Source organism: Anser cygnoides, chromosome 20 (genome assembly GCF_040182565.1).
Source record: "Anser cygnoides isolate HZ-2024a breed goose chromosome 20, Taihu_goose_T2T_genome, whole genome shotgun sequence".
In the NCBI taxonomy this organism is placed as follows: Eukaryota; Metazoa; Chordata; class Aves; order Anseriformes; family Anatidae; genus Anser; species Anser cygnoides.
The window spans coordinates 7,692,553-7,718,350 of NC_089892.1; the positions used below are offsets into that span (position 1 = coordinate 7,692,553).

At 45.6% G+C, this 25,798-nt stretch overlaps 1 protein-coding gene across 1 annotated transcript in view; it reads left to right on the forward strand.

Annotated features, from left to right (window-relative positions):
• The window catches only part of BRINP1 (BMP/retinoic acid inducible neural specific 1), an 86,904-nt gene that overhangs the window by 16,133 nt on the left and 44,973 nt on the right, over positions 1-25,798 (forward strand). The window contains exon 2 of the mRNA XM_013182934.3: positions 12,397-12,664. Coding sequence (XP_013038388.1) covers positions 12,447-12,664 — 218 coding nt within the window. The 5' untranslated portion in view covers positions 12,397-12,446. The remainder of the gene's footprint in view (positions 1-12,396; positions 12,665-25,798) is intronic.

The window sequence follows — 25,798 nt, forward strand, 5'->3', positions numbered from 1 at the left end:
ACTTCTCCAGGGGGCAGTTCAGTGCTCAGTTACATGCTGTTTTCAAAGGCATGGGGCTGTGGTATTTTGGATGTGTAGGTGACAAGGGACAAGATCAACATTCAAGTTACTAAACTCTGATTTTCAAAATTCTTCATCCTCAGCCATCTTTTTCTGCCTCCAACTTGCTCCATTGCTGCCTAAAAGGGAAGCAAACGGGGGCACTTTTCTCCCCTCCCATCCCAGCGTCGAGGCCGAGCGCACAGAAACACTGGCTGGGATGGAGCCGGTTGTGGGGCAGGGAGGGGAAACATCATCCCTTGATAGACGTCTCAGACTACAGCCGTGCTTGCCGTTAGCACAGAAGCTGTAATCTGTAGTGACAGACCAGCTGGAGCAGCCGTAGACACCCGGGTGAATCTGCATGCAAAGGCGCACTCAGAGCAGCTGCGTGAGGGGATTTGGGTTTCAGACTGCGGTGCCTGGCAGGAGAGGCATGGCCCTCCAAGAGGGCGCGCAGACAGAAAGGCCTCTGCTACTTTAAATAAACCCCCAAAGGCTGGGGGTGCTTATTCACATTGCACAAAACATCTCGCCCAGGAAGCCCACGTGGCAGGCTGGGACTAAGTGCTCTGCAAGGGGTGCTGGCGGGGGGAGGGAGCAGCCCTTGCTGCCTCTTCAGATTTTCTTTTGGTGGGAAGAATGGGAAGGAGAGGGGAACAGAGGCTGCTGATGCATAGCCCTGCTCTGCCCCCTGCTCCATCCACCTCCACGCCCGGCCTTTGTGCTCCATGTGCTGTGCGCCGATGGTTGGGACAGGCTCCCCATCCCCTCGTCTTCAGCCCCACGAGCAGAGACCTCGGCACCGAGACCCGCTGCCCTCCGTCTCTTATCGAACTGCACAGAGTGCACAGGAGCCGCTGGGGACATTTTCATCCATGAAATGAAGAATCGATAGCGCTGCCTCATTACAGGCTCTGCTCTGTGCGGCCGCTCTCGCTTTTCTTTTGCTGCTCGCCTTGCCCCTCTTGCCAACCTGCTTCTGCCACTGCTCACACCTGGTGGTGGAAATTCATGGGTAGCAAACCCCTCTGCTATGCATGAAGGAGTAAAACTGTGCTCTAAAAGAGAGAAGGGAAAAAAAAAAAAGAACAGGTAGACTTCCAAGAAGGAGGTGGAATATATCTTTTAAAAGCATGTAAGTGGCTTGGAAGCCAAAGGCACCAGGAGGTCAGTGGTATTCAGATGTTTAAGTTCCTGATGCTCACAAAAACATTACATGCAGATTCTACCCTGGGAAAATTCTTTTTTCTTTTTTCTTTTCTTTTCTTTTCTTTTCTTTTCTTTTCTTTTCTTTTCTTTTCTTTTCTTTTCTTTTCTTTTCTTTTCTTTTCTTTTCTTTTCTTTTCTTTTCTTTTCTTTTCTTTTCTTTTCTTTTCTTTTCTTTTCTTTTCTTTTCTTTTCTTTTCTTTTCTTTTCTTTTCTTTTCTTTTCTTTTCTTTTCTTTTCTTTTCTTTTCTTTTCTTTTCTTTTCTTTTCTTTTCTTTTCTTTTTTTTTTTTTCTTTTCTTTTCTTTTCTTTTCTTTTCTTTTCTTTTCTTTTCTTTTCTTTTCTTTTCTTTTCTTTTCTTTTCTTTTCTTTTCTTTTCTTTTCTTTTCTTTTCTTTCCTTTCCTTTCCTTTCCTTTCCTTTCCTTTCCTTTCCTTTCCTTTCCTTTCCTTTCCTTTCCTTTCCTTTCCTTTCCTTTCCTTTCCTTTCCTTTCCTTTCCTTTCCTTTCCTTTCCTTTCCTTTCCTTTCCTTTCCTTTCCTTTCCTTTCCTTTCCTTTCCTTTCCTTTCCTTTCCTTTCCTTTCCTTTCCTTTCCTTTCCTTTCCTTTCCTTTCCTTTCCTTTCCTTTCCTTTCCTTTCCTTTCCTTTCCTTTCCTTTCCTTTCCTTTCCTTTCCTTTCCTTTCCTTTCCTTTCCTTTCCTTTCCTTTTTTATTTTTATTTGCTTTTTTAAAGCAAGCAGAGAAGTTGGTTTTGTCAAGTGCAGAGGGGACCCAAGCTGTGCTATGCAGTCACTGAGCTGACAGAGCTGCTTGGAAAACGGACATGCTATTTCCTCGGGAAATTCTCGCCTTTTGATTTGTGCTATTTGTGTTTGTGTTTTGTTTTTAAAACTCCATTTTGAATCAGGATCCTGCTCCCACAAATCTCTTATGGCCAAAAAAATTCAAAAGTAATTATTGGAGGTCATCAAGATCCTCTGCTTCTATAGCGCTAAAGTGCTATGGGAAATATTCAGCACAGTGTAAGGATAATACATATAATAACTAAAACACCACAAAATGCTTTCTGCGGTATATACTTTAAACATATTAAACATATATCAACACAATGCGGAATAAATAAAAATGTCAAAGCAAATTAATTGAAACAACATAAAAATAACATGTTTATCTCCTCAAAATGAAACATTTCAGTATAACTGAAATGAGGAGAGAAAATCAGAATGATTTGTTTTGACACTTTAAACATAAAAAAGTTTGTCAAAATTGACATGTTCCCATGCAACGTTTCGATTTCAAGAGAACTGCATTTTTCTGCGAAAAACTGTTCTGTCAAAATTTTTTGACCAGCTCTACTTACAGTCTATCTAAACAGACAAGCATCACAGCCAAGACTCTCAAACGCTCCAGGTGGTCACAAGATGGATTTAGCACAGAGCAGAACAATCTCAAAGAAGGAAATAAATAAAACTCACAGATACGGGTGGCCTGAAACTCGGGTACCAAACTGCTTTAATATTAGAGATGCTCAGCCCTGAGTGGTTTTGGAATCTAAACCTAGAGAGGAGTGAGTTCCTTCAGTTTTCGGAGAATCTGTGTCGATGCACTGATGGAAGAGGTTATTATTTGTGATGGTCAGATGCCAGTGCAGATTCTCAGTATCCTCTGGGATTTTTCAGTTCTTGGCATTGGTTGGGGTCCAGCTAGTAACAACCCTTCTGTGCTTGAAAGATTAATACTAGTAAGTATGAGATAAGTAAGTATGAGCTTGATTTTCCATGTATCCTTCCTTCTCATTGAAAATCCCAGAACTGGGGTTTATGGAATAGGCTAAACGCAGCACTGCAGGTAGGTTGGCACTGGGTTTCAAGGCTGCTGAAAACAGCTTTGGCTAGGAATTCTCCCACCTTCATGATGCACAGATTTTAAATCTTCTCATTATATAAATGCAGTTTCAGGTTAATTTGAGCTTCTAATTTAATACGCTGTTCCAAATTAAGAGTTAATATGATATTTGATTATCTTTTTGCAATGAGATCCAACCCAAGGCTCATTGACTTCAATAGACCTTCCAGCAGAACCTGCTACTGCTGGGCGCTGCATGGATGCATGCCTGGTGCAGGAGACCAGCATTCAAGATTTCTGGCTTCTATTTCAGAAGCTGCCAATTTTTATTTATTTATTTATTTATTTATTGTTATTTGGGGCTATTACACATTTTAGCTCACATTTAGAGTCTGAATTTAAGCTCCTGTGCACAAATGTGCATACATCTTCCCCTATATGGGGAGGCAGGACAGTAGAAGGAGCTGAACCAGCCTCAGACCAGGGCTCTATGGACTAAAGAATTCTTCCTAAATCCTTAAATCAATGTGAGATTCATGCAGAACACCTCTCAGTCACTGGACAGCATCCATCACATCACTGCAGTAGCCAGTTAGCGTAATGCTGGTTCCAGTTCCAGCTCTGTTCCTCCACAAAGCCCAAGCCGTGCCAGCCTCGTGAGGTCTCAGCCTGGCAGGACTGCTGCACAACAGGCTCAGGCAGTGGCTGCAGGAGCTGGTGTGGCTAAATTCATGGAGATTTTACAGCCACAGCAAATTCTTCATTCACCCCGTGTGATATGAGAGGTGGATCTGCTCAAGGCCAGAATTTGCAGCCAACAACTCGGGGTCCTTTTTCCCTCCCATTTTCAGCTGCCCCTGGTTCCACTGGCATCATCCAGCAAGAACGGTGGCAGAACCTGGTGCCCATAGGAAGCTCCGAGTTAAATGGGGCTTTTCATCCTGGCAGGCAGGGCTGTCATTATCCAAGCAGCAGGAGCTGTACCAGGAGAAGCAGTGGCTTGAGGATTTTAACCCCTTGTGCTCCTCCAGCCAGAGCTGAGAAATGCAAAAGACCTCAGTCAAGAACTAAGCGCCTTTCTGAGGGGAAGAAAAACAGGAAGACACATAAGTTGCAAGGATCATTAGGTACCCTCAGATTGCTGGCATAACAAAATAAGCAGTATCTGCTTGCATTTCCCAGGGATCACTCCATGTGGCTGTGGTGGCATAGTGCCTGCCCAGGAGTGAACTTCAGAAGAATAAAAATAATGCAGAGAACATCAGGTGTGGGATAACAGTTGATCTTTTGGATTTAACATTAAATTATTGCTGTTCAGGGCAGATTTGGCACTGGTATTTTTCCTTCTAGTTCTCTGCTTACAGGTCCAAATTGTTGCAATGGAATATATTAGAAAGGCAAGGCTGGCACACAGAGTGGAGTAGGCATGAAAGCAAGAACCAGGGTTTCTGGACTCTGACCCAGACCTCTTTGAATTCAGTTTTCAGATTACTGCCTGTTTCAGTTTTCCAGTAGAAATGGCAGGGAATAGTAAGATTTTTATTCAGTTGTTCAGTTTATTGTGCAGAGTTTGCAGGTGTTTCTACAAATCCTTATTCCAACATGCAACAGAAGTATTAAATGAATTTGGACATTTTCTTTGTGCATAAATTACAAAATTTATTTTGGTTCAGTCAAAACATACTGTTTAAGAAAACACTTCATTTTGATTTTTAACGTATATTACTCAACATGTAATGAAAAACAAAACACAATCTTGAACCAATCCTTTCCAAATAGAAAACTCAACACATTCTGTTCCAAAGAAAAGCTGACTTTATCAAAATGCTTTTTTTCCCTTAAATCAACAAATTTCTACAAAGTGTTTTGCCTTTGATGAATTGGCATTTTTCTGACATGAAAATGAGCAATCCAAAAAAAAAAATTCTAAGCAGCTCTGTGGCAAGTCTTAGCTAATTCTGGAACAGTAGCATGAAGGTGCGTAGGAAGGGTACTGCAAGGAGATGTAACATTGAGCTGAGACTTAAGAGATTTGGGTTGAATTCCTGAAGCACTTAAGAAATGATCTGGGGCAAGCCATTAATCTACCCCGTGTCTCAATTCCCATTCTGCAGAATGGGAAAAACAGCATTTCCCGATCTCCTAAAGCTACTGCAAGGATAAAAACCTATTAACACTTATGAGATTACTGGACTTTGATATAAGGTGTATAAATACTGAGGAAGACAGAAAGCAGAGCTGCATTTTTGTGTAACTTAGAATGAAATTATGGGGAAGTGGACCGGCTTGGACAATAATTTAATAATAGTAGGAATAATTTCAAGTTCAGGGGCAGTGTTTAATAGAAATTACTGCTCACCACCCACCATATTTTTTCTTAATAAGCAGCTCAGAAATGTGCAATTTATCATTATTATTACCATCTATATTCATTCTATCTCTGCCACTTCACAAATGAGAGGAGTTCCTCACAAACATCTACGAAGCTAGCTCATTATCCAGCCTCCCTATTTATAACTCTCATTTATGACAATAGCTATCAAAATCTTGCCAACGGTAGGGCTGCTGGTGTGCTGACACCACTGCTCCGCAGCCCGCTGAGCGGTATTATCTCACTGTTCCCTCGTGTTCCCCCATCTGTCCCTGACCATCTGGTGTCCTTGGTCTTCTAATTAGATTGTAAGCTTTTTGGGGCATGGACTGCCTTCCTGGTTTTACAGCACCTAGCACGATACCGTTACAGTCCCGGATTCAGCAGGACTGTCTTCAAAATATCATTCTTCATCCCATATCAGCACACATGTGCAGAAGATACTTTTAACTCAGTTACTGATCTACCAAGCACTGTTAAATGGATCCTCTTTCTAAGTAGAGTCCTGAACCAAGCCTCTATGGGTCCTGGATTTCAGAGCAGTGTCTTTGGCATCTTGGCTAGTCGATTCATGGTGAGGTCTAATGAAGTTTAATTCCCTCTGTTAACACTATCCAGCACCACCTGATGTTATGACTTGGTGGAGATTGCATCCCTGCCACACTTCTTCATTTTCAAGCTGCCTCTGATCCTCATCACAAGAACATCAGTAGTTTATAATTAGCTGGAGTGTGGGGACAAATGAGCTGAAATAAGGCACCTAGTTGTTACCAGTGTGATTCTCACCTCGCTATAGGCAGGGAGCAATTAAGAGTTTTTGCACAAAAATGGCTTCCTTTAGGCTGCTGGTTGAACTGCATTAATAACAAAGGATACATAGGCTGTTTTTGGTTCACTGAATATTCTGACAAGTTGTAAGCAAAGTGTTGACAAACTGCAAAGAAAAAGGCCTTATTTCCTCCGAGTCATTTAGGGTCAAAAGAAATATTTTTATCACTGTGCTGTCTTAAGAGGCTAGAAGGACGAATGAAAAGGGGGAAAAATACCCCTAGCAGTTTCAAAGGGAAATTTGGAAATGTGTCCCCTTGGTACTCTTAAAACTAAAACATTCACATCACCCAATCATTATTTCTTTTATTTCTTTCAGCATGAACAATTTGGAAAAGTTGAAGTACATTTTTAAACTGTACCACTATTTTAGGAGAGGAATTTCTCATCCCCCTTCCTTGCCTTTTCTCACCCAAAAATGTCTCAGCTGATGAATATCCCTCAGGTCTAAGTCATACTTTGTATGACTTAACAAACCCTGACAGGTTGGCTTCCCCATCCCTTTCCATCCACATTCCCTGTTCCCCTGACACACAAGAGAAGTTCTCAGCTTGGATGGATTGTTGGCCAGCATTTCAAGAGAACAGCTAAACCTGCTCCATGGGCAGGAGCTACCTTCCAGCAATTCCCCCTCTGAATCAAGTGCAAGACATAAATATTGTTGCTCCAGCTGCAACCAGTGACCTACCAAGAGTGCAACCCTAAAGGTGCCGGGCAGTAGTTACCTGTCTAGCAGAAATGTGAGTGTACTTAAAGCAGGGGATGTTGAATAAAATCTAGGAGAAGGTAAAAACACTTAAAATTAAGCATGCACTTAAGCTGTTTGCTGAAATGAGGTCAGACGTTCGTCACTTTGCAGGGTCGAGCTCTAAACTAACATGAACTGTTTCATCTCTCCCTTGACACTTCAGTCTTTTACTAATTTATCAGCATCCTAAAGCAGCATGTGAAGTTGCTGCAGAACAGAAGCGTTTCAGATACAAATAGCAATTGTTAGCCTCTTCCCTCTGTTAAATGGCAGCAGGCAGAAACCTCTCTCAACCTGCCAAGAACCAAATGTGGGACACAAGAAAGAATTATTGGTGCATGAAGCTTGAAGAGATAGGGGACTTATTTCTTTACTAAAAATAATGTGTTCGGTAATTTCTCTTTCCCAAGTCTACATTTCTGATGGAAATAGTTTACAACAATGAGCGTGAGAAAACAGAAGGGATGTGTGCAAGATCAATTTGACTCTAATAGAAGGGATAAATGAAAGGTACAGAGGTTAGAAGAAAGGTGGAAAATCCCAGGAGGCAGAGGCAAAGCGTAGTGTTCAGAGCAAGCAACAGAGAGCCAACTCCTGCACTCTGCCTTCCCATTTACAGCGGTGATCTGGGGCTACGCAGCCTCCCCAACAAGAATCTGATCTCACGGTATCGTTTTCTGTAAAATCTACCATTCTGAGCTACCCAGCTGTATAAAAATTACCTTTTAAGTGGCTAAGTAGACACCCAGCTTTATTCCTTTCTTCTTATTTCAAGAAACAATGGGAGTAACAGCACTTGCCTGCCTTACTAGAGTGCTGAGAGCTTTAATTAATGTCTCTAATTCAATTTGAACTCCTTGGATAAAAGGCACTGCCTTGTGACAGCAAAGGTATTGCCCAAAATAGAATATAATTAACACACAGATATCAATCACAATGAAATTAAGTGTACATTCAAATACAACTTGCTCTTTACAGAAAGCACCTGCCTATTTTTCCTCCAAGAATCCTGAAGACTTATAAGACAAGGAACATTTAATGTTCCAGGCTGAATTCTGATTAGAATAAGGCCTTTTTAAACTGCCTCCCTAAAAGGGGTTGCGACAGAAATCTCCATTTACCATGACAGATGTGCCTTCGTGATGGACAATACTGGAAACTGATTGTTATGTGCCTCAGAATCAGTACTTCTCACATCTTCTTATCTCAGCACTTATTTACTGTGAACTTGAACCTATGTCCTGGCTCACCAGTTGATCATGTTTATTAACAGATACGATAATTGCATCATCTTACTTTTTGAGATGAACCAGAAGGACCCAGATCACTACAGCACTCTGTAATGCTCCAGAGTGGGCATAAGCTTTGTAGCTTTTTTTTTTTCTTTTTTTTTTTTTTTCTAACTGCTGCATTGCAAAGCTTTCTGACACCTTGAGGTGGTTGTCTTTCATCGCTTTTAGGACACGAACACCTAATGAGCCATGTGGCCGGCAGGGCTGCATTTTGCTAAGTGCTATCCTCAGACAGTGGCTTCTCCAACAAGATTGCAAATCAGTCTGACAAATGCTATTGTACACTCAAGCTGATAATAGGAAAGTGAGGGGGAAAAATAATACATTTAAGGGCATTGCCCATGATCACTGGGTGCATCTTGTGCAGAATTGAGCAGAACGTTGGCTTCCTGGATCAAAAGCCAGTGTCCTCCTCTACCAAGTCTGTCCTTTAATGCAGAGATTGCTTCTGTGACAGATTTAGCTTTTAGTTTGTCTTGGGTCTCCTACCCAAAGGCTATATACATGCAGACATCCCCCCTTCCTCTTCTTCCCCCATCCGCCTTGAATCCACAGAACATAACTTACATCAGTGAAGCCCCATAATGCCACATAACAAATTAATTTCAGATGCAAACTTGTTAGCAGTTAGATTGAATAGACCTCACGTTATTGCCTTAGACACAAAATAGTCCCACTTTAGTAAGCTTTATAGCTTCCATGGGGACCAGCCCCGTGGTGTGTATTAATATTTAATGCGAAACAACATCTCTATAGAAGCTACAGGGGGGAAAAAGATACTACTAAAAAATTAAAGGTGGTTGTGTGCTAGTCATCTAGACCCAGTTGTGCTCTACTACCCTCACTGCCTCAGGCACCAATCCTTGCTCTCAGCACTGATACCTCCAGTATCCAGCTTCCAGGTGGGAGATGTGGCCACTTCTTGTGGTCTCAAGGCATGTTCTCGACATGTCTTAACCCCTGGTTAAGAGTCATTGCATTTCTATTCATCCTGATTCTAACTTCGACCTAGCAGGAAAGGAAGGGAGGACGAAGATGTGTGTGGGGGGAATTAGTGAATTTCTCCTCTCTGTTATAAACTGAAATCTCCCCAGTGTATGCTGCTCAGATATGGAGGGACACAGTGGGATTTCTCTGAAGCCCACTTCATTTAGTTGTTCTCATATTTCTGTTTATGCTTGCACTGAGCTGGGAGCTGGAGGTGAGCTATCGCTCCACTTTGGTATGTAAGAGCTCCCTTCCTCTCTGCAATAGAAATTCAATAGGAAGTGAAATGTTTAAAGGAAAACTGATCCAGGCTGGCTGATGAAGGAAGTAGTTATGGAAGAGCTTAATGAACAGAAAACCAAGAGGGTGAGGAGGATGTGCACAGATCATTTTCAGCAGCAAACCTACGTACCTGTCTAGCAGTGAATATGCTGAGCTTGCAGCCTTGTGCCTGTGATGGCAGAGTGCTGTGGGCATGCAATGAGCAGTGGGGCAGAGAAGCAGCCTGAACAGAGAAGCAGGAGAAAAAAATCTCCTGAACTGGAATATGGAAATGCTCACAGTGGGATGTAGCTGAGAGCATTTCCAAGTAACACCTCTGGTTCATGATCACTGTGAGTGGAAGCAGACCTGTACCATACCCCACTCAGAATATGCTGTGTGCCCCTCGATGTGGGGCAAGAATCCCCAAACCCTGTTTTTTTAAGGTAAAGTAGTACTGCTCTTTTCTTAGAGGTGAGGGACTAAAGCACTGAGATCTGTCCTGTTTATGGCAGAAATGGGAGTCAGTGAAGGCTAATATTAAAAATGTCCCCAGAATAGGAACAACCTCCTCAGTCAGGAGCTACAGGTGCCATTAGGTTTAATAGCAGTAATATTCTATCTGCAATTAGAAAGAAGTTTATATGTGCCCAACAGAAAAAAGCGAACATTCGTTGGCTTTCCCATACTTAATTTTTTTTTCATTTCTTCATGCAATGCAACAGCTGACTGTCGTTTTTAACTAGACTTTACACAATTCTGTTTTGTCAAGCGCTGCTGAGCTCGCCGCAGCTCCACAGGCACATGCTGTGCACACGTGCGGCCTCCCACGCGCCCCGCCGTGCGCGCACACTTGGCTCTTGTGCTCCCCGTCGCACTCCCAGATCCGATACACCCGCGCAGAAGATGTGCACTCGCTGCCACGGGCTGCATCTTTGCTTTGTTCCCAGAGAAAGCTCCTGGAGTCAAGGAGATGGCCACGCCAGCCATGATGCTGATGCCCTCTGCACCGTACCACGGTGCTTGCAGCAGGCAGACTCTCACCTCCACATGCAATGCTGCAAATGTACATGGGGCCTCTAGCACACCAGTGCAACCTCTTCTTAGCAAGATCTTTTCCCTCTAGGAACTGCAGACTTTCAGAGTGCTTGTGGTGGACTCAGACTCCCAATGAGCAGGGTTGTTGGAGATGTACAAATACGCCTGACACCAAAACTCTCAGTTGTAAGCTCTGTGTAGCCTGATTTTTCCTGCTTTTAAAGAGTAGCTCCAGGCTCTTTGAGCTATATTAATGCAGAAACGTGTGGGTATCAGCTGTCCTGAGGACAACTTTTGGCTAGGTTTGTACTCCCAGAGTGAGGGCCATGGCCTCAAGGCTGCTCTGCCTGGGCATCCCCACCATGCTGGCACATCCCCACAAAACTCAGCAAGGCAGCCAGATGGACAGGAGGTGGGCAGGAGGAGGAACATGTCCTGTGTGGGGAGAGGGCTTTTTCAAAGCTGCGTCAGCAGCTCCCAGCAATGAGGATGTTCAGTTCTGATGAGTGGGGAGCACAACCCAGCACGCTGGGCTGCTGCTGCTGCTGTGTTCCCCTCAGAGTCCCGGTTAGCAAGCCGAAGGGAATGGGGTTGGTGTTGGGCACGGGTGCTGACAAACCGAGCTGCTCCCCTTCCACCGGTGGAGCACATGGCTCCATTCGGAGAGGGGCACCGTGCCAGCAGCATGACTGCGGAGGCGGATGATCTAACGGCTGAAACGCTGGAAATGGGAGTCAGAAGACGAGGGCTCTCTTCCAGCTGTATCCATGGCTTGCTGCGTAACCTTTGGCAAGGCGTTTCACCCCTCTGTTTCCCTTCCCACTCATCATATGTCTTGTCTGTTCAGACACCGAACACATCGGGGAGAGGAGCTGGCTCGTAGCAGGGCTGCCCGCAGCCATGCTTTGCACGTGATGGACGGCGTGCCCTGCACCAGGTGCTGGGGAGCACCCCCGTAAGCCTCCTAGTAAATCTCCCACTGCTCAATATGCATGCTCAGCATGAACTTCAATCTTGGGAAGAGCCCCGAGGTCCTACTGTGATCCCAATAGCAACAGACCCCGTCCCCCCCTCCAAACACATGACTCCCAAGCACCCCATCAGGGAAGCAGGTTGGGGTGATTTTTATCTTTCAGCGTTTGGCAGGATTTCAGAGTCACGTGTGGCTGTGTGTGTGTGTGTGTGTGTGTCTCTGCGTCCGCATGCACTCGTCGCTGAAACCTGGGTAATTATTTTGTTTTATTTCTTTTTTGGCAACACTTTAAAGCAAGAGCTGGGTCTTTATAGATTGCTCAGGTTGCATGGAGTATGGATTACAGATCGTCAGTGAGACATGAAAGGAGAAGACACGTTTCTCTGGCACAGCATTAAAGGGACGATAAATGGGTAATTGTAGCCTAGGGTGCGGCCACCTTCTGCACCCAGCCCTCGCTCGTCTTTGCGGCACTGCGGAGAACTTCATGAGGGAAATGATGGAAAAGCTGGGGTGAGGATGGCTCAGGTCGGGACCTGGTTATTTCAAAGGTGGTATGTGCTCAGGAGGTTAAAGGCACCACTTAGGTGTGAATAAAACACTGCCAGATACTCCAAGCAGTAATGCAGGCAGACTGAAGGCTTTTAAAATGTGTTTTTTTCATGTCTCTTTTACCCTGAGAGACAGTTGTCAAAGGATCAAAGCAATTCCCATTTCTAAACTCTCCCTTTCTCTCCCTTCTCCCTCCCCTCCCTCCATTTCTTTCTCTCTGTTTCCTTCCCCCTCTTCCCTCTCTTTTTCAACAGGACTCCACAGAATGGAGCAAGAATGAGAGGAAAAAGGCAGACAGAAAAGCATGAACTGGAGGCTTGTTGAGTTCCTCTACCTCCTGTTTATATGGGACCATATACTAGTACAGCCCTCCCACCAGGACCCCGCTGCCACCAACCAACATGTCTCCAAGGAGTTTGATTGGCTTATTTCAGACAGGGGGCCCTTCCACCACTCGCGGAGCTACTTATCCTTTGTGGAAAGACATCGTCAAGGATTTACAACCAGATATAAAATATACAGGTACGTTGGTTTCCTGTGGCTCCCGTAGCTTGGGTAAGCTGTGAGGTGGTGGGAACTTGGCCAGCTCCCTTGAGCTCGTGGCCTAGTCGATGAGGGGGGATGTGCCACTGCACCCGTTCCATGTGGAGATGTTTCTCTGGTTCCCCACAGCCCTCAGCTGGCAATGCAGATTGCTTCACAGGCTCGGGTGTAGTGCTCTGATCATGAGATGAAGGCACCGCAGTGCCCTGGCAGTGTGCACAATGTAGACTGAGAAGAAAAAGGACTAAGGGTGTGGATGCACTTTGTGGGACAGACCAAAAATTCAAAGTCAGTTTCACAAGCAAGTTTCTCAAATCTGTCCCAATGGGCAGACCAAGCATCTGTATCAAATTCACATATGTGCTCTGCCAGCAGTTTAAGGTTCACATGGCAAGAACAGACATAAATACAAGGCACATGTCGGGACGGCAGTTCTCACGCTGCCGTGCATGCGCCCTAGCTGTGTGCCGCTTACCGCAGGCCTCTGCAGATGATCTCCGAGTATGAGTCAGACTTGCCTCCAGAACTGTGAGCTCGGTTTGAAAGTCATTCAATTAAAAAACTACAGAAAATAGGCAGAATTTGGATTTTCCTTTGCCTTCTAGGTTTTTCAAGCCTTTGTTGTTGCCTGTTTCAAGTGCTTTTTGGCAGCTGTGATATCCAGAAACATACTTATCTTTTTGTTATTTGAATATGAAAAGCTGGGGTGCTCATGTGAGCCTCCTATTGCAGCAGCAGGCACTTTGGAAGGAAGGGGAATAAGCCAGCAAGAATCATGAGATTTGGGCTAAAACCCAAAGACCAAACTCTCATAGACATGTGCACATTTCCATAATTATATATCCCCGTCGTGCTTCAGAAAGACACTTGCAAACGTAGCTACGCAAACTAGTAGGTAGGAAAGTGCTAGTGAATTGCCTACTGGCAACACGCATGCAGAGACGCACACGTGTTTGCTGGGGGTCAGGGGGGGCTGAAAACCACTTGTGTGCAGGCAGCCTTCTCCCATGGGCAGAAAGCCAAAAGCACTTGCGGGGTAGCAGCAACATGTGAAATATTGACGTGTGGGGAAGAAAAATGAGTTTTGCCTGTCCCATCACGGCCTGCGGGGAGCGCAGCATCCCCTCCCCTCACACCAGCCTGCGGAGCAGGGGCAGGTTAGCATGGGTTGAAGACGTTGTCCTGGCTTGTCCTCCTCGTTCCAAACAGCCTGGGGGACAACAGCCGCAAAAAGCAGAAATAGTGCTGCCACACTTCCTCTGGGGATAGCTCACAGGCTTTGCTCGCACAGAGGAGCAGAGAAAAGATGTCTTTTTAAGAAAGACTTCCCTGCTGGTTGTGGATAAGCCTGGCTCCCCCCTGCCCTGCTGGATTGGGGTTGTGCTCCTCTGCCCCACACAGTGCCCTGGCAGTGGCTCTGCCCTTTGCTAAAGAACTCTTCAGCCCCAAACGCTGCCCTGGCAGGCTCCAGGAGCTGCAGTGGGAGGGAAATGCATGCAATGGATGTATTCAGACACCTCCAAGAGCTGTCAGGGTAGGTCAGGGCAGAGATCTATCAAGCCAGGGATCCTGTCTCTGAGAATCAGGGAGAAAAAGGGCTGGAAGGACCTTGGGAGGTCATTTAATCCATGCCACTTCCCCTAGGCGGGCTCAGCCTGTACCTGTGATGCATCTGACAGGTTTGTGAGCAACCTCTCGTGAAAGGTTTCCTGCGACGGAGAATTCACACCTGGAGCAGACAGGCTGCACTATGGCTTTGCTCTCCCCATCCTAGTAAAGGAGCTAAAATTTTGCTCTAATGTGAAGCCTGTGATTTTTAGTTTTATCTGCTATGGGGTGAGGAGCAAATTCCCCTTTGGTCTGTAGGAGACTGCTAAGAATTTGAAAGTTTATCTCAGTTCAGGGTGAACTTTATACATGGGAAGTGGAAAAGGATCTGTATTTCTCCATCTCTGCTGGACATTGCCAAAGTATTTATCAGAGAGACTTCTACCATAGGGAGAACACAGTGTGCGACCTCTGTGCACATGGGAGGCACGGACAGCAGCATCTGCACATGTGGGAGGCTGGGGACATGGGGAAGGGTCTGACAAGGGTCTTGCAAACAGTCACAAGCAGAGGCAGTGCTGGAGAAGTCATTATTCACGGAAATATTCGGAGGTGAGACAGCCCAATGGAAGTAGTTAGGCACAGGGTCCAGAGGGAGGTGGAAAGACTGCAAAGGGCACGTAGGGAGGCATCTCTTGGCCGTACATCACGGTCTGGTATCTGGGAGGTGAGTGGAAATGCTCCAGGACTGGCTTTAGGTCCCACTGCAGCCAGCAGAGGAGAGGGGGAGCCCTCGACTCCTTCAGCAGAGCATATGGGGCCATTAGGTATGGGGCTGGCCAGACTCGGAGGGTTATTTCCTTCTAATATTTGGCCCCGTTTGCAGGACTGGTAACTTGAAAACTGGGCCCATGCATTTTTAAAGCAGTGCCCAAATCAGCCTCACTGTGGCGAATTAGCGGAGCTCCCAGCGGCTAAGGCTGGACTTGGAGCCACCCCCCCCCTCCAGAACCTGTCATTTTACCGAAAGCCACGAGGGGAAAATCTCATTTTGCGGGCTCCTTAAATTGACTTCAAAATCTTTAAAGCTGTTGGGATTTTGTCAACTGCTTAATTCCGGCATAGAAGCCTCTTTCCTCCCAAATGATGTCTTTCAATTGCTCTTTGCACTAGACTGGCCCAAGGGCAGCACGTATCCTGCAGTAAGGGTGACTCTCCTTTCCTCCGGAAAGCAGCCCACTTAGAGCACGGGAATTTCTGCACTCTTTTCTCTTTCAGTGCTCCTTTTCTCCCAGATTTCTTTTTTTTTTTTTTTTAGTTGGCTGGTTTGTCCCTCAGTCAGTTCCTTTTGGCACCTGAATTTTTTCTGGACAAGGTTTGCCCCAAGCGCCGCTCCTCTCCTAAGGCCAACAGCAGCAGGTCTCAACCCAGCCACAGTGCCCGAGGTTTTGGAGTGGATGTGAAAACATGCGAGAGGACCTCACCCGTCCCTAATCGAAACGCTGTCGCCAGTTTAGTGGTGATTTCCCCAGTGTCTTGCAGTGCAGGAGTGTGGACACAGCACATTAGGAGCGTGTCATTTACACTGAAAACCCACTGAGAGGAAGCCGCTCTCAATGTTACGCAGCAGCGTAAGGCAACACGCAGCACTTTCTAATCTTCACAGGCAACGTTAAAAAAGAAGCAGCATCAGATTAAAAAATGCAAACCTTCTTCCATCACAGGTGAAGTCCAAATATCTGTCAGCAGCAAGCAAGAGCCTGTTTTTGGGTAGCACGGCTATTAATACACCGCACGGGCAGAGCTGCTGTACAGCAGCGTAGCTGTCGATATCTTTTCATAGGATGCCTGGAAACATCCTGGCACAAAAAGGCAGCTCGTGTCACAGTGTCCAAAGACTCATTCCTTCCTTCTGTGTTTTGCATTTTAGCAGACTTTAGGACTCCTTCTTGCAAGATTTGGTCCAAACTGATTTTACTGGTGCTCTCAGTCAAGGTTTGCACCATGCATGGGATATCGGGAGGAAGGCAAGCAAAGTGGGGGCTGTTTTATACTGAATCATGGGCAGTAGGGGTAGGTACAACTGCATTAAGGAGGTACATTAATCAGCATCGATTCACACTAATAAGGCTGGTTTAGGGGGGCCTCTGGCAGGAAAATGTTGCTTTGATCATTATCTGTGCACTCAGATGCTAATGCAGATAGGATGGCAGATGCTGTGAGTGGTTTGTGGGATGTCTGAATATTCATTATCACCGTCCCTGTTGTTGTTCCTAGTCTTGAGAGCCTGGGGTGTGAGATGCTGCACAAGGGCTGGAAAATGGATGAAGCTCAGCTTGGCTTGACTTTGGGACTAGGGCACTGCTCAGACCAGTAACCTTTCCTGTTACCACCACACAGTATTTAATAGCTTCAACCAACTTCTTGGAGCTATGCTGTTGGAGCTATGCACCCCTTTTTTCTTGCCATGGTGCCATGAAATGAACTCATTCCTTCGTGCCTCAGTTTCCTCAGCTTAGAAGGGGAGATGACAGGCCATAGCTGGGAAGACAATTAAGTTTCCTCCACATTGCTGGGGAAGTAATTAAATGCTGCAAGATGTATGTGCCCATGGACCAGCCAGTCCTGTCCTGTCCCCCCACCCACAGAAAAACGGGACAAAACCAAGTACTTACATACGCCAGTTACAGTAAGGTCCCTGGATATATAAAAAGAAAATACAGTTCCCAAGACAGGACAGATCGTGAGTAACTGGCTGCACAAGTGAGCCATAAATTGCTTGGGATGGTGCCCAGGGAGAAGAAAACTTATTTTTTATCCCCAGGACATTGTTTTACCAGTGGTGCAGAGCTGGGACAGGAGAGGTGGGGGGTTCTCCACCCTTGGTGGTGCTCATGAGCTGGCGATAGCTCTGCTTCAAGTGGGAGGTTGGATGAGGGACCCCCAGGGTCCCGTCTCACCAACAGATCTGTGGTTTTCCTGGTTCTCTGATTCAGAGTGGACACTAAACTGGGAGCTCATAAAGAGATTTGCACTACTAAAGGCAGCCTGGCCACACTAGAGATTTTTATTTAGTCCTAGAAAACCCACAAATCTGAGCAGCTACGTGCTCTCTAAATGTGTCATTCCCTCAGCAAATAGGAATAGAATTACCATGACACGAGATGCTTTTCTGCTGCTTAGATTTTTCTTTGGAAGAAAGAAAAAAAGAGGGAAAAAAAAAAAAAAGAAAGAAATTTGGTATCACAAAATTCTCACAAAACTTTCAAAGTTTTACGGCACCACAAATTAAAACAATGAGCCAGATTCTCTGTGACATAAATACATGAAGCTGTTGACTTCAAGGGGAAGTCACCAATTTACCTGCCGGGGAGTCTGCTGTAGTGATTGCAACACTGCCCCGGCCCTGCACAGCAGCAGGGTTGGTGAGGCTGCATGTCTGGGTGTCCAGCTGCATGCGTTACAAGATTTTGTTATTTCTAAGTGAGGGGAGAATTCATTTCGTATTTCAGGCACTGGACTTGCACAATCTAGCTAATGAACATGAGCTTTGATGCCTGTTTCTGGCACAGAAGTTTTGCCTTTCTTGACCAGACCAGGCAGGTTTCTTTCAAACCTGTGATTTTCACAACTGAGGAACTGATCCGGCAGAAAACTAAGCTGGCAGGAGAAAAAAAAAAAATAAAAAAAATTAATTTTCACCAGATCACTTTTCCAGTCTCATTGATTGTTTACTTGGCTGCTAGTGAAGGGACAGGGCTGCATGGTTGGAGGCAGCAAGGAAACAGGAGACTGCTGTTTTCAGAAGCAACGTGGGTTAGAGTTGTATTTAAGCATTTGTGAAGCTGCATGCTAAGTTTGGGCAGAGACAAGCTCTATTATGGCTGCTTTCACCATTTTTTTCAGTTCAATTTTTTTTTCTCCCATCTCTCCACTCCTCATTGACTCCTTTTGCTGTTTCGCTATTGCATTGAATTTAATCTACTGGTCACTAGAGCTGCACAAATAATTGATTTTGTGGTTCACTGGTTGTACAGAAGAAAAATAACATTAAAAATGGGTTGATCTGAAACTGATGTTTGTTCAACTTTTCAGTAAAATGAAAAAATCAAAACATTTCATTTTAGGCTCAGTGGTATGTTTAAGCTTGGCTGTTTGTTTTCATTTTTTTTAATCCAGTGAAAACTAATATTTTTTTTTCCAATTTTTAAAGCATAAAATTTCACCTCGAAACACAAAGCCAACTAATGCCACTTAAAAGTGTCAAAAGGGAAACACTTTGATTTGGAGTGTATTTGGTTCAGCTGTTTGCTTTTCAACTTGCTCATTCCATTTGTGTTGAATTTGCAAATAGTTTGCAAATAGTTTTTATGTCCTTGAAACTATCAAGGAGTCAAAAAAAAAAAAAAAAAAAAAAAAGCCGGGCTCTCCTTAGACTTTGAAATCTAACTGTTTCCCAGGGTTAAGATTTGTCATCCCTTGGGTTCAGATTTTAGCACCCTAGGATAAAATATGTTATATATAGGATGCTAGGATATATATATATGTGTGTGTGTGTCCCACCAGCACTGCTGGGCAAGGGAGGCACAGCCAGGACAGGCGGTGGGGTGGCAGCTTTGCTGTGGGAAGGCTTAAGCTTATCCAAAACTCAGTTGGATGCTGAGACTCAGGTGCTACTGGCTGAGATAAACCATCCAGCATGCCTGTAGTACTTGCTCCTCTCTCGCACAAATATCCTGGCAAGCTTTCAGTCCTGTTCTGGTTGCTTTTGGATGCCTGAAGCATCCCAAAAAGCTCCGTGAAGGTTCTTCTCAAACAGCAGTAATGCGATGCTCTGCGCTGGTACAATCTGATAGGCACCGTTAGGCTTTTTAATTTTTGCTTTGGCTTTTCTAGTCATGCTGAAGTTCTGCTGACAAGGTTTTCCTATTAGGTTTTTATGCTATCTGTTTAAAGGGGACATCAACTTTTATGTGTTCCAGTCAGAGGCAAGGCTCTTTTCGGGGAGGCAAGGCAGCAATTGAAGGACAGAGGGAGCCGAGATGAAAGGAGGCTCTTGCCTCTGAGTGGAATGAGCAATGGGAATCTGTACGGCACTGCATGGCAAAAAAATACAAAATCTCCATAGTTTACATTATGCATGTAAACGAGTGATGTACATTGGTTTGTAATCAGTAAATGCCTTGTAAATAAATGTGTGTAAACCAAAAACATTTAAATCTATTTCCATAGTGCTTGCAAACAATGAAGCCTTCCAGTGTTGTCCTCAATGTAAATGTTAATCTAAAAATGACATTACTACAAGTTTATGCAACTTTACAAGGGAGCCACGATTTGCATTCCTGCTTCACCAGCCCTAACAGAGCCGCTTGGCAAGCTCGAGCCCTTCAGATATGGGTGGAAAGCAGCCCACCCCATCACGCAGCCTCTCCTTCAGCCACTGCCTTCATTCTTCATGCAGTTCAGGGCCCGGCCTCGTTACGTTCCTTGCATGTAATGCTGCCCTGCCTACGGAAAGCTTTTTGTATGAGAGGAGGAGAGGCAGGAGGGATGGCAGGGAATGGCTGGGGCTGAGCTGTGCAGCGCTGAGCTCTGGGAGCTGCTGGGCTGAGCGGACGAGGAACTTGGCCCTCGTCGGGGCTGGAGGAGCAGCTGCGCTGGCTGCGTTTGGATTCAGATGGCGAGGGCTCGTGAGCAGCCCTGGCAGCTGCAGGAGTCGACAGAAGGACACACCTCTCCTTCTCTTTGATATTCTTGAGAATAGAGGACAAGCGGAAGGATAAGTGGCACCAGGCTTTGATAGGCTCAGAGCTGCTAACAGCTGGGCAAGCTTTGGGGAAGGGCAGCCCCTCATCTCCACTTGGCAGCGCATGCCCACGCCATGGGGAACGCTGCTGAAGCGATGTTAGTTGGTAAGTTTGTGTCCTGGCAGGGTACTTGTGGCTAGGACAGGCCAGCTCCTCTGCAGAAAAGCATGCACAGGAGCTGCCCGCCCAGCAAGGCACAGCACTAACTGGTTGCCCTGCCTGCTGACCCAGGTAAACCGGTCACCGGATCAGCTGAGCTTAGCACAGCTCTACAGAGCTGCAGGCCCAAGCACAAAAATCCCCTTTCTCAGCCCAAAGTGAAATATTCCAACCATCCTCCCAACAAAGCCCAGAAGAAGCACAGACAAATGTTTTTGAGTCACTGCCCCTTTCCCAAGAGCTCTGCACCCTGCTGGGCTGGGAGGGAGCCCCTTGGAGACCTTGGTGGGGGTTCTGCTCCCCTCTGCAGGAAGAGGAGAACTTTCCCCAGCTCACCTCCCAAGGCTGCTCCGAGCTTGCTGCCACAGCAATGACTCTGCGTGCTCCTCTCTGATTTCTTCAGACCAGCAGACCATGGTCCAGTGGCTTGGGAGCATATTTTAAAGGCTAACAAGCCAAGGAGAAGCCTTCACTTTTTTTTTTTCTTTTTTTTTTTTTTTGTGAGTAGATTATCAATTCTGCTTTTAAGTCAAGCAGATGCTTATATCAGCAGAGAAGCTGTTACATTAAAAAAAAAAAAAGTCAGCCCGGAATAATTTTGTTCTGGCACCAGTAGCACTGGGAGATGGCATGACTGTACCTATTATAGGGGTTTTTCTATTTCTGGATCCCTCTAATGTTTCCCTTGGGTTCCAGAAAGTATGTATTTTTTTTTTTCCTTTTTCCTTTCTTTTTTGCTGATTGCCACCCACCAGCCTCTGTAAATGGAACAAGACACGTCCCACTGGGGCAGTCAGAGCCATCCAGGCTGGCATCCCATGCTGACTGTTAAATGCAGGTACAGAACCAAGGACACCTCCAAACAGAAATCCAGGAATCAGCTTTACCTGGAGCAGGGGGGAAGAAGGGCTTGGGCCAGCCCGTTGGGTAAGGATTTCCTCCTATCATCAGCATGAAATCAAACCCATGCAGGGCCGAAGCTCCATGCCTGGGGCGATCAGACCCGATTTCCCACCCATGGCACCTCACAGGCTTCCACCCCGATGATCCCCACATTGTGCCCGAGGCAAAACCTCCAGCCTGCCCTAGAGGCCAGCCCTCAGCTCTGGCTCTGTCTGCGGTGCAGCGAGGGGATGGGATTCTCCCAAGTATTTTCTCTGCTTCTAAATCAAAGTCCTGCTGACAGCACCAAGCGCTAAGTGCCTGCCTGGGGCCCTGCTCCTGCAGTCCTGTGACGACATCAGAATTTAAGCTTTAATTAAGGAACGAGTGTGGGGAGGGAGGGAAGCATCTCCAGCCCTCATGACTGCGAAGGGAAGCTTGGAAACATGACCTGAGTGCAAGCAACATCTGCTTTAATGCACAGCCAGCTCTCAGCAGAAGGGAAAGCAGCCGGGAGGGGAAGCCACTGCATCAAACTCCCATCCAGGCCAGGCCTGCTTGTGCTTCTGCTTGCAATGAGAGATGAGAGTTTCCACAAGAGCTCGGCTATGTCACAGTTTCAGCGGGGTGCCCTCACTTGCTGTACATGGCTCTCACGCAGCTTGGCTGGGCCAAATTCCCCACTAACATGGCCTCTGCTCGTGCACAGCCCTAGTCCAGAGGTGGCACGAACCAGCTGACTGCTCTGGGCTCCTGCAGGCTCTGCCGTGCCGATGGGGAGCAGCACTTTTTAAGCAGCAAGATGGAAATTCTCTGTTCCGGGGTTACAGCAGGTGAAGTTTTGCCTCTCAGAGCTCTTTAGCCCAGCTATTAGGGGTGAATTGTTTGTTATGCCTATGGCATGCCACCTTTCTACACTTGCTGGCCCAAAACCCCATGCTGCCTTTGCTGTGCTCTCTCCTGCCATCAGTTTCAGCAGGGAGCAAACAGACATTTTAGAGACAAGTTAAGGAGCAGCCTCGGGATTCGCTCCATCTCCCAGGGATGCACCTTTGGCAAGGTTTGTTGAAGAAAAACTTTATTTGATGGCTACGCTCTCAGCCAGCACACCAGGGACTGGGGACTCCAATGTGCTCGATACTGCAACAACCTTTCATTCCCAGGAATGAGCACCATGAAAAGGCAGAGAAAAGCTGCTCCCCTATAACTTATAGCTGGGGCCTGTTTGACTTAGTCATAGCTCTGACAAGCATCCTGACACTGACCGCCGTGCTGACGTGGCTAGAGATCTTGTCATTTCTGTAATAAAAGTGTCTCTTTGTAAGCTGAAAACAGGATTCATGGGCTGGTAGCTTCTGGCAGCTCCCTCCCATTCAGCCTAGATGAGAACACAAACACAGACCAGGGGTGGATACTGCCTCCCCACAGCTACTCAGAGGTGGAAGAAGGACGAGGTGAAACCCAGCATTATGTGTCAGGAGGGCAAAGGTGTTTTTGTTGTGCGCGTCCCCGCCTGACCTCATTTTGCTTTTGCTCTCCTTTCTTCCACACCGGTTCTTTCCCTCTCAGCAAAGGAAAAGCTGTCTATGGCATATTCAGCATTAAATATTTTAGTGTTAGCTTCCAGCTCTTGAGCAGGAAAACAGAAAGAACAGTACTTTTTACTCCCCTCCAAATATCTGGGGCTTTCCCTGGGGAGTGCAGCTGTGCAGCCCGGCTAACACTAATGAGAGAGCTTGGTACACAGGGCAAACTGTCTGTTGCATGATTAAGAGAATAAGAAAATGAGAAAATAAGAAGAAAAGAAGGTTGCTACCTTCATCTCTGGTTAGAGCTCAATGATTAATCCCTACCAGACTAAGTTTTTCTCCTTGCACTTCACCTCCTTTCCTCCCTGACTTCCTCCTACCTGCAATACACAAGCAGACTGTGAAAGTCTCAGACTTTCCCCCTCCTGCCCAAAAAGACTCCCAGCTGTTTCAGGGGAGTATTTGATATTTGAAATCTGTGCCATTCCAATTCAGCAGCTGAGTGGTGCTGAGTCACATGGTGAAGACATATCTCAAATTATTTAGCGTCTCTTCAAAGCCCACACTTTTAGAGTCCTGTGATTATGTAAGAGTCTCAACTCAATTTTTAAAGTAAGTTTATGGCCCTCATAATTGCTGAGGAAAACTTGATAATATGACTCCTACATACTCAGAAAGCAGAAGCCAAAAAAAAAAAAAAAAAAAAGAACCCTGAAGTTTATCAGATTTTAAAGTCTCATGAATTTTAAAACCAATCTCTTAATTCTTTTTTGGAGCCTGACTCATGATTTTCAAACAGTTAGCAATATGGCTGTAGGGATTGTAAGGCTGGTTTGTTATCTTATTAGATAACTTACATAAAATATCCAAACCCATGGAGACTCAGAGATTGAGTACTGCACTTCAGGACACAGCTGGAGAGAACAGTGCCTTGTCTTCTGTATGGATGCTGAGGATCTCCTCTTAATCCCGGTCTCTAGTCACTACTGCAGCATGAATATTTCCCAGAATGATATTAGCGCTAATCATATGAATGAGAGTAGCCATAATATTGATCTTCATAATACTTAGGTTATTAAATTTGAGTTTGAAGGTAGTTTTGTGGGGTTATTCATAATGGTAAATCTCGTCAGGCTGCATAAGCAGGGAAAACAAGTCACAGAGCAATAGCATTGCAAATATATTTCGGAGTCTTCCACCCTACCACAAGATTGCACACTGAACAGACACTTGTGAAGGCTGGCAATACCAGAACTGATGTTCTGTTAATCGTGTGATAATCTCAGATGAACCTAATTAATTGGGTGTTGCAACAACTTGCCCTATTGTTTCTGTGAAGCACATGCATCACTCGGGGGCACTTAACTCCTGGAGTATTTGCACACAGACATACCAAGACAGGGGTGCTTCTATGACAAGATGAAAGGATTGCCACCGTCACCATTAAGTGGTGGGCTTGCCTTCCCCAGACAAATTTACCCATGCCCACTGAAGAGGTAGGGAAGTAGCTGAGCACACCCCATGCTTGTGGATGTTCCCAGAGCCTCACACATCTCTGTGTTGAACATTGATGTTTGAGGTGCACTCAGCTACTGGGGTGATGGGAGCATTGTATGGCCCTGTGTGAAATAGTACGGGACAGGAGACGTCCTACCCGCTCTTCTGGCATATAACAAGGAGTAATCATGAGTGTGGAAGGGGCTGAAAGCTACTATATAGAATAAGCTTACAGAATAATTGCCAGCTGTATTTGGGCTGATTTTTCTTCCGCAGAAAAGGCATAAAAGCAAGTTTATTGTTTTCACTCCTGGGGTCTGAGATATTTTCACCATGCTTTTTAAAAAAAAACACCGTGCTTTATCTCCCCACTTGAGCGTATCAGCTCCATTGGTGACTGTCTCCTGCACGGCTGTGGGTCAGCATCATAGGCAGAGCTGCTGTAAGCACAGCTGCTGCCTGCTGTCGGGTGTGGAAGCTGCTTGGCTCTCTGTCAGAGTCTTGCAAGTGTCTGTGCCACTGGGGTGGGATTATTTCTCATAGTGATAGGGACTGCACACTGAAAGGGAGGGGACCTGGGTGCTTCCAGACGGATGGGGGAAGGCAAAGGGCAGGACGGCACAGCCTTTGTGATTTAGGTGTAATAACATTGTCTCTGGGGAGTAGAAAATATTTTCCTCAAAGAAAGGTTTTGCCAACGTGTTTTCTTTTGTTGGCAATGAAGTGCTTAAGGCTGATGAATTGGCTTCAACACATTTTTGAAGTCCCAAACTCTCAGGTCACTAGTGACTACGGCAAAAGAGAGAGATCTAAGAAATGAGCTATTTTGACAAAATTTTGTCTAGTGAAAACATTGCAAGCTGTTCCAGATCCTTCCAGCATGGAGCAATGCCAGATCTCGCAGCCCCGGCAGTAGCTGCAAAAAGGCATAATCTCCTGGATGGCTTCAGCCACAACTGCAGTCGGAGCTCTCCCAAACGAGAGCTATTTCAGCTTTGTCTGGAGACGCAGAGCTGGAGTCCGTACCGGTTACAAATGAGTTACCATCAGGTGCCACGGGGAAAGCGCACAGGGACCGAGTAGTAAAGGATTAGCCAGTGCACACAGAAATATCGAACAACTCGCTACTACCTCCTATTGTGCTCGTGCCAGTGAAATCCTTCTTAGAACAGCATATTTTATTCAATTTTAAAGAGCTCTCAATTTTTCATTTAGGAAGGGAAGTTGGAGCAGCGTCCAATCTGTAATCAATCAGTCCGCCTTTGCAGAGCAGCTCTGAGGAAGTGCTCTTGCTCTTTGGTCCTTTATCTTCTCTGTGAACTCACAGAAATTATATTTCTGAATGGGATTAAGAGTGAGGGAGAGGAAGAACTACAGCCAGGGCAATGCTCAATAAACCTTACAGACCACTGTCATGCAGTAACTAGCCCTCCTGAAGCTATGCCCCACCACAGCACTTCTGTCTTCAGACAGAAGAATCAGATGAAGTCCCATAGAAGCTTGGCCAAGACTTTGAAAGGCATTTAAACACTTTTTAATGGTACTTAACTGTCTAAGTGCCAAATTCCTGTAGATTTTATTGGGAATTATAAAATCTGGAGCTTCTGACCAGGATGTCACTACCTTAAATGAGGCCGTCCATAACATAAGCCATGGATTTATTATCCCTGGTAATAAATCACTAGAAATAC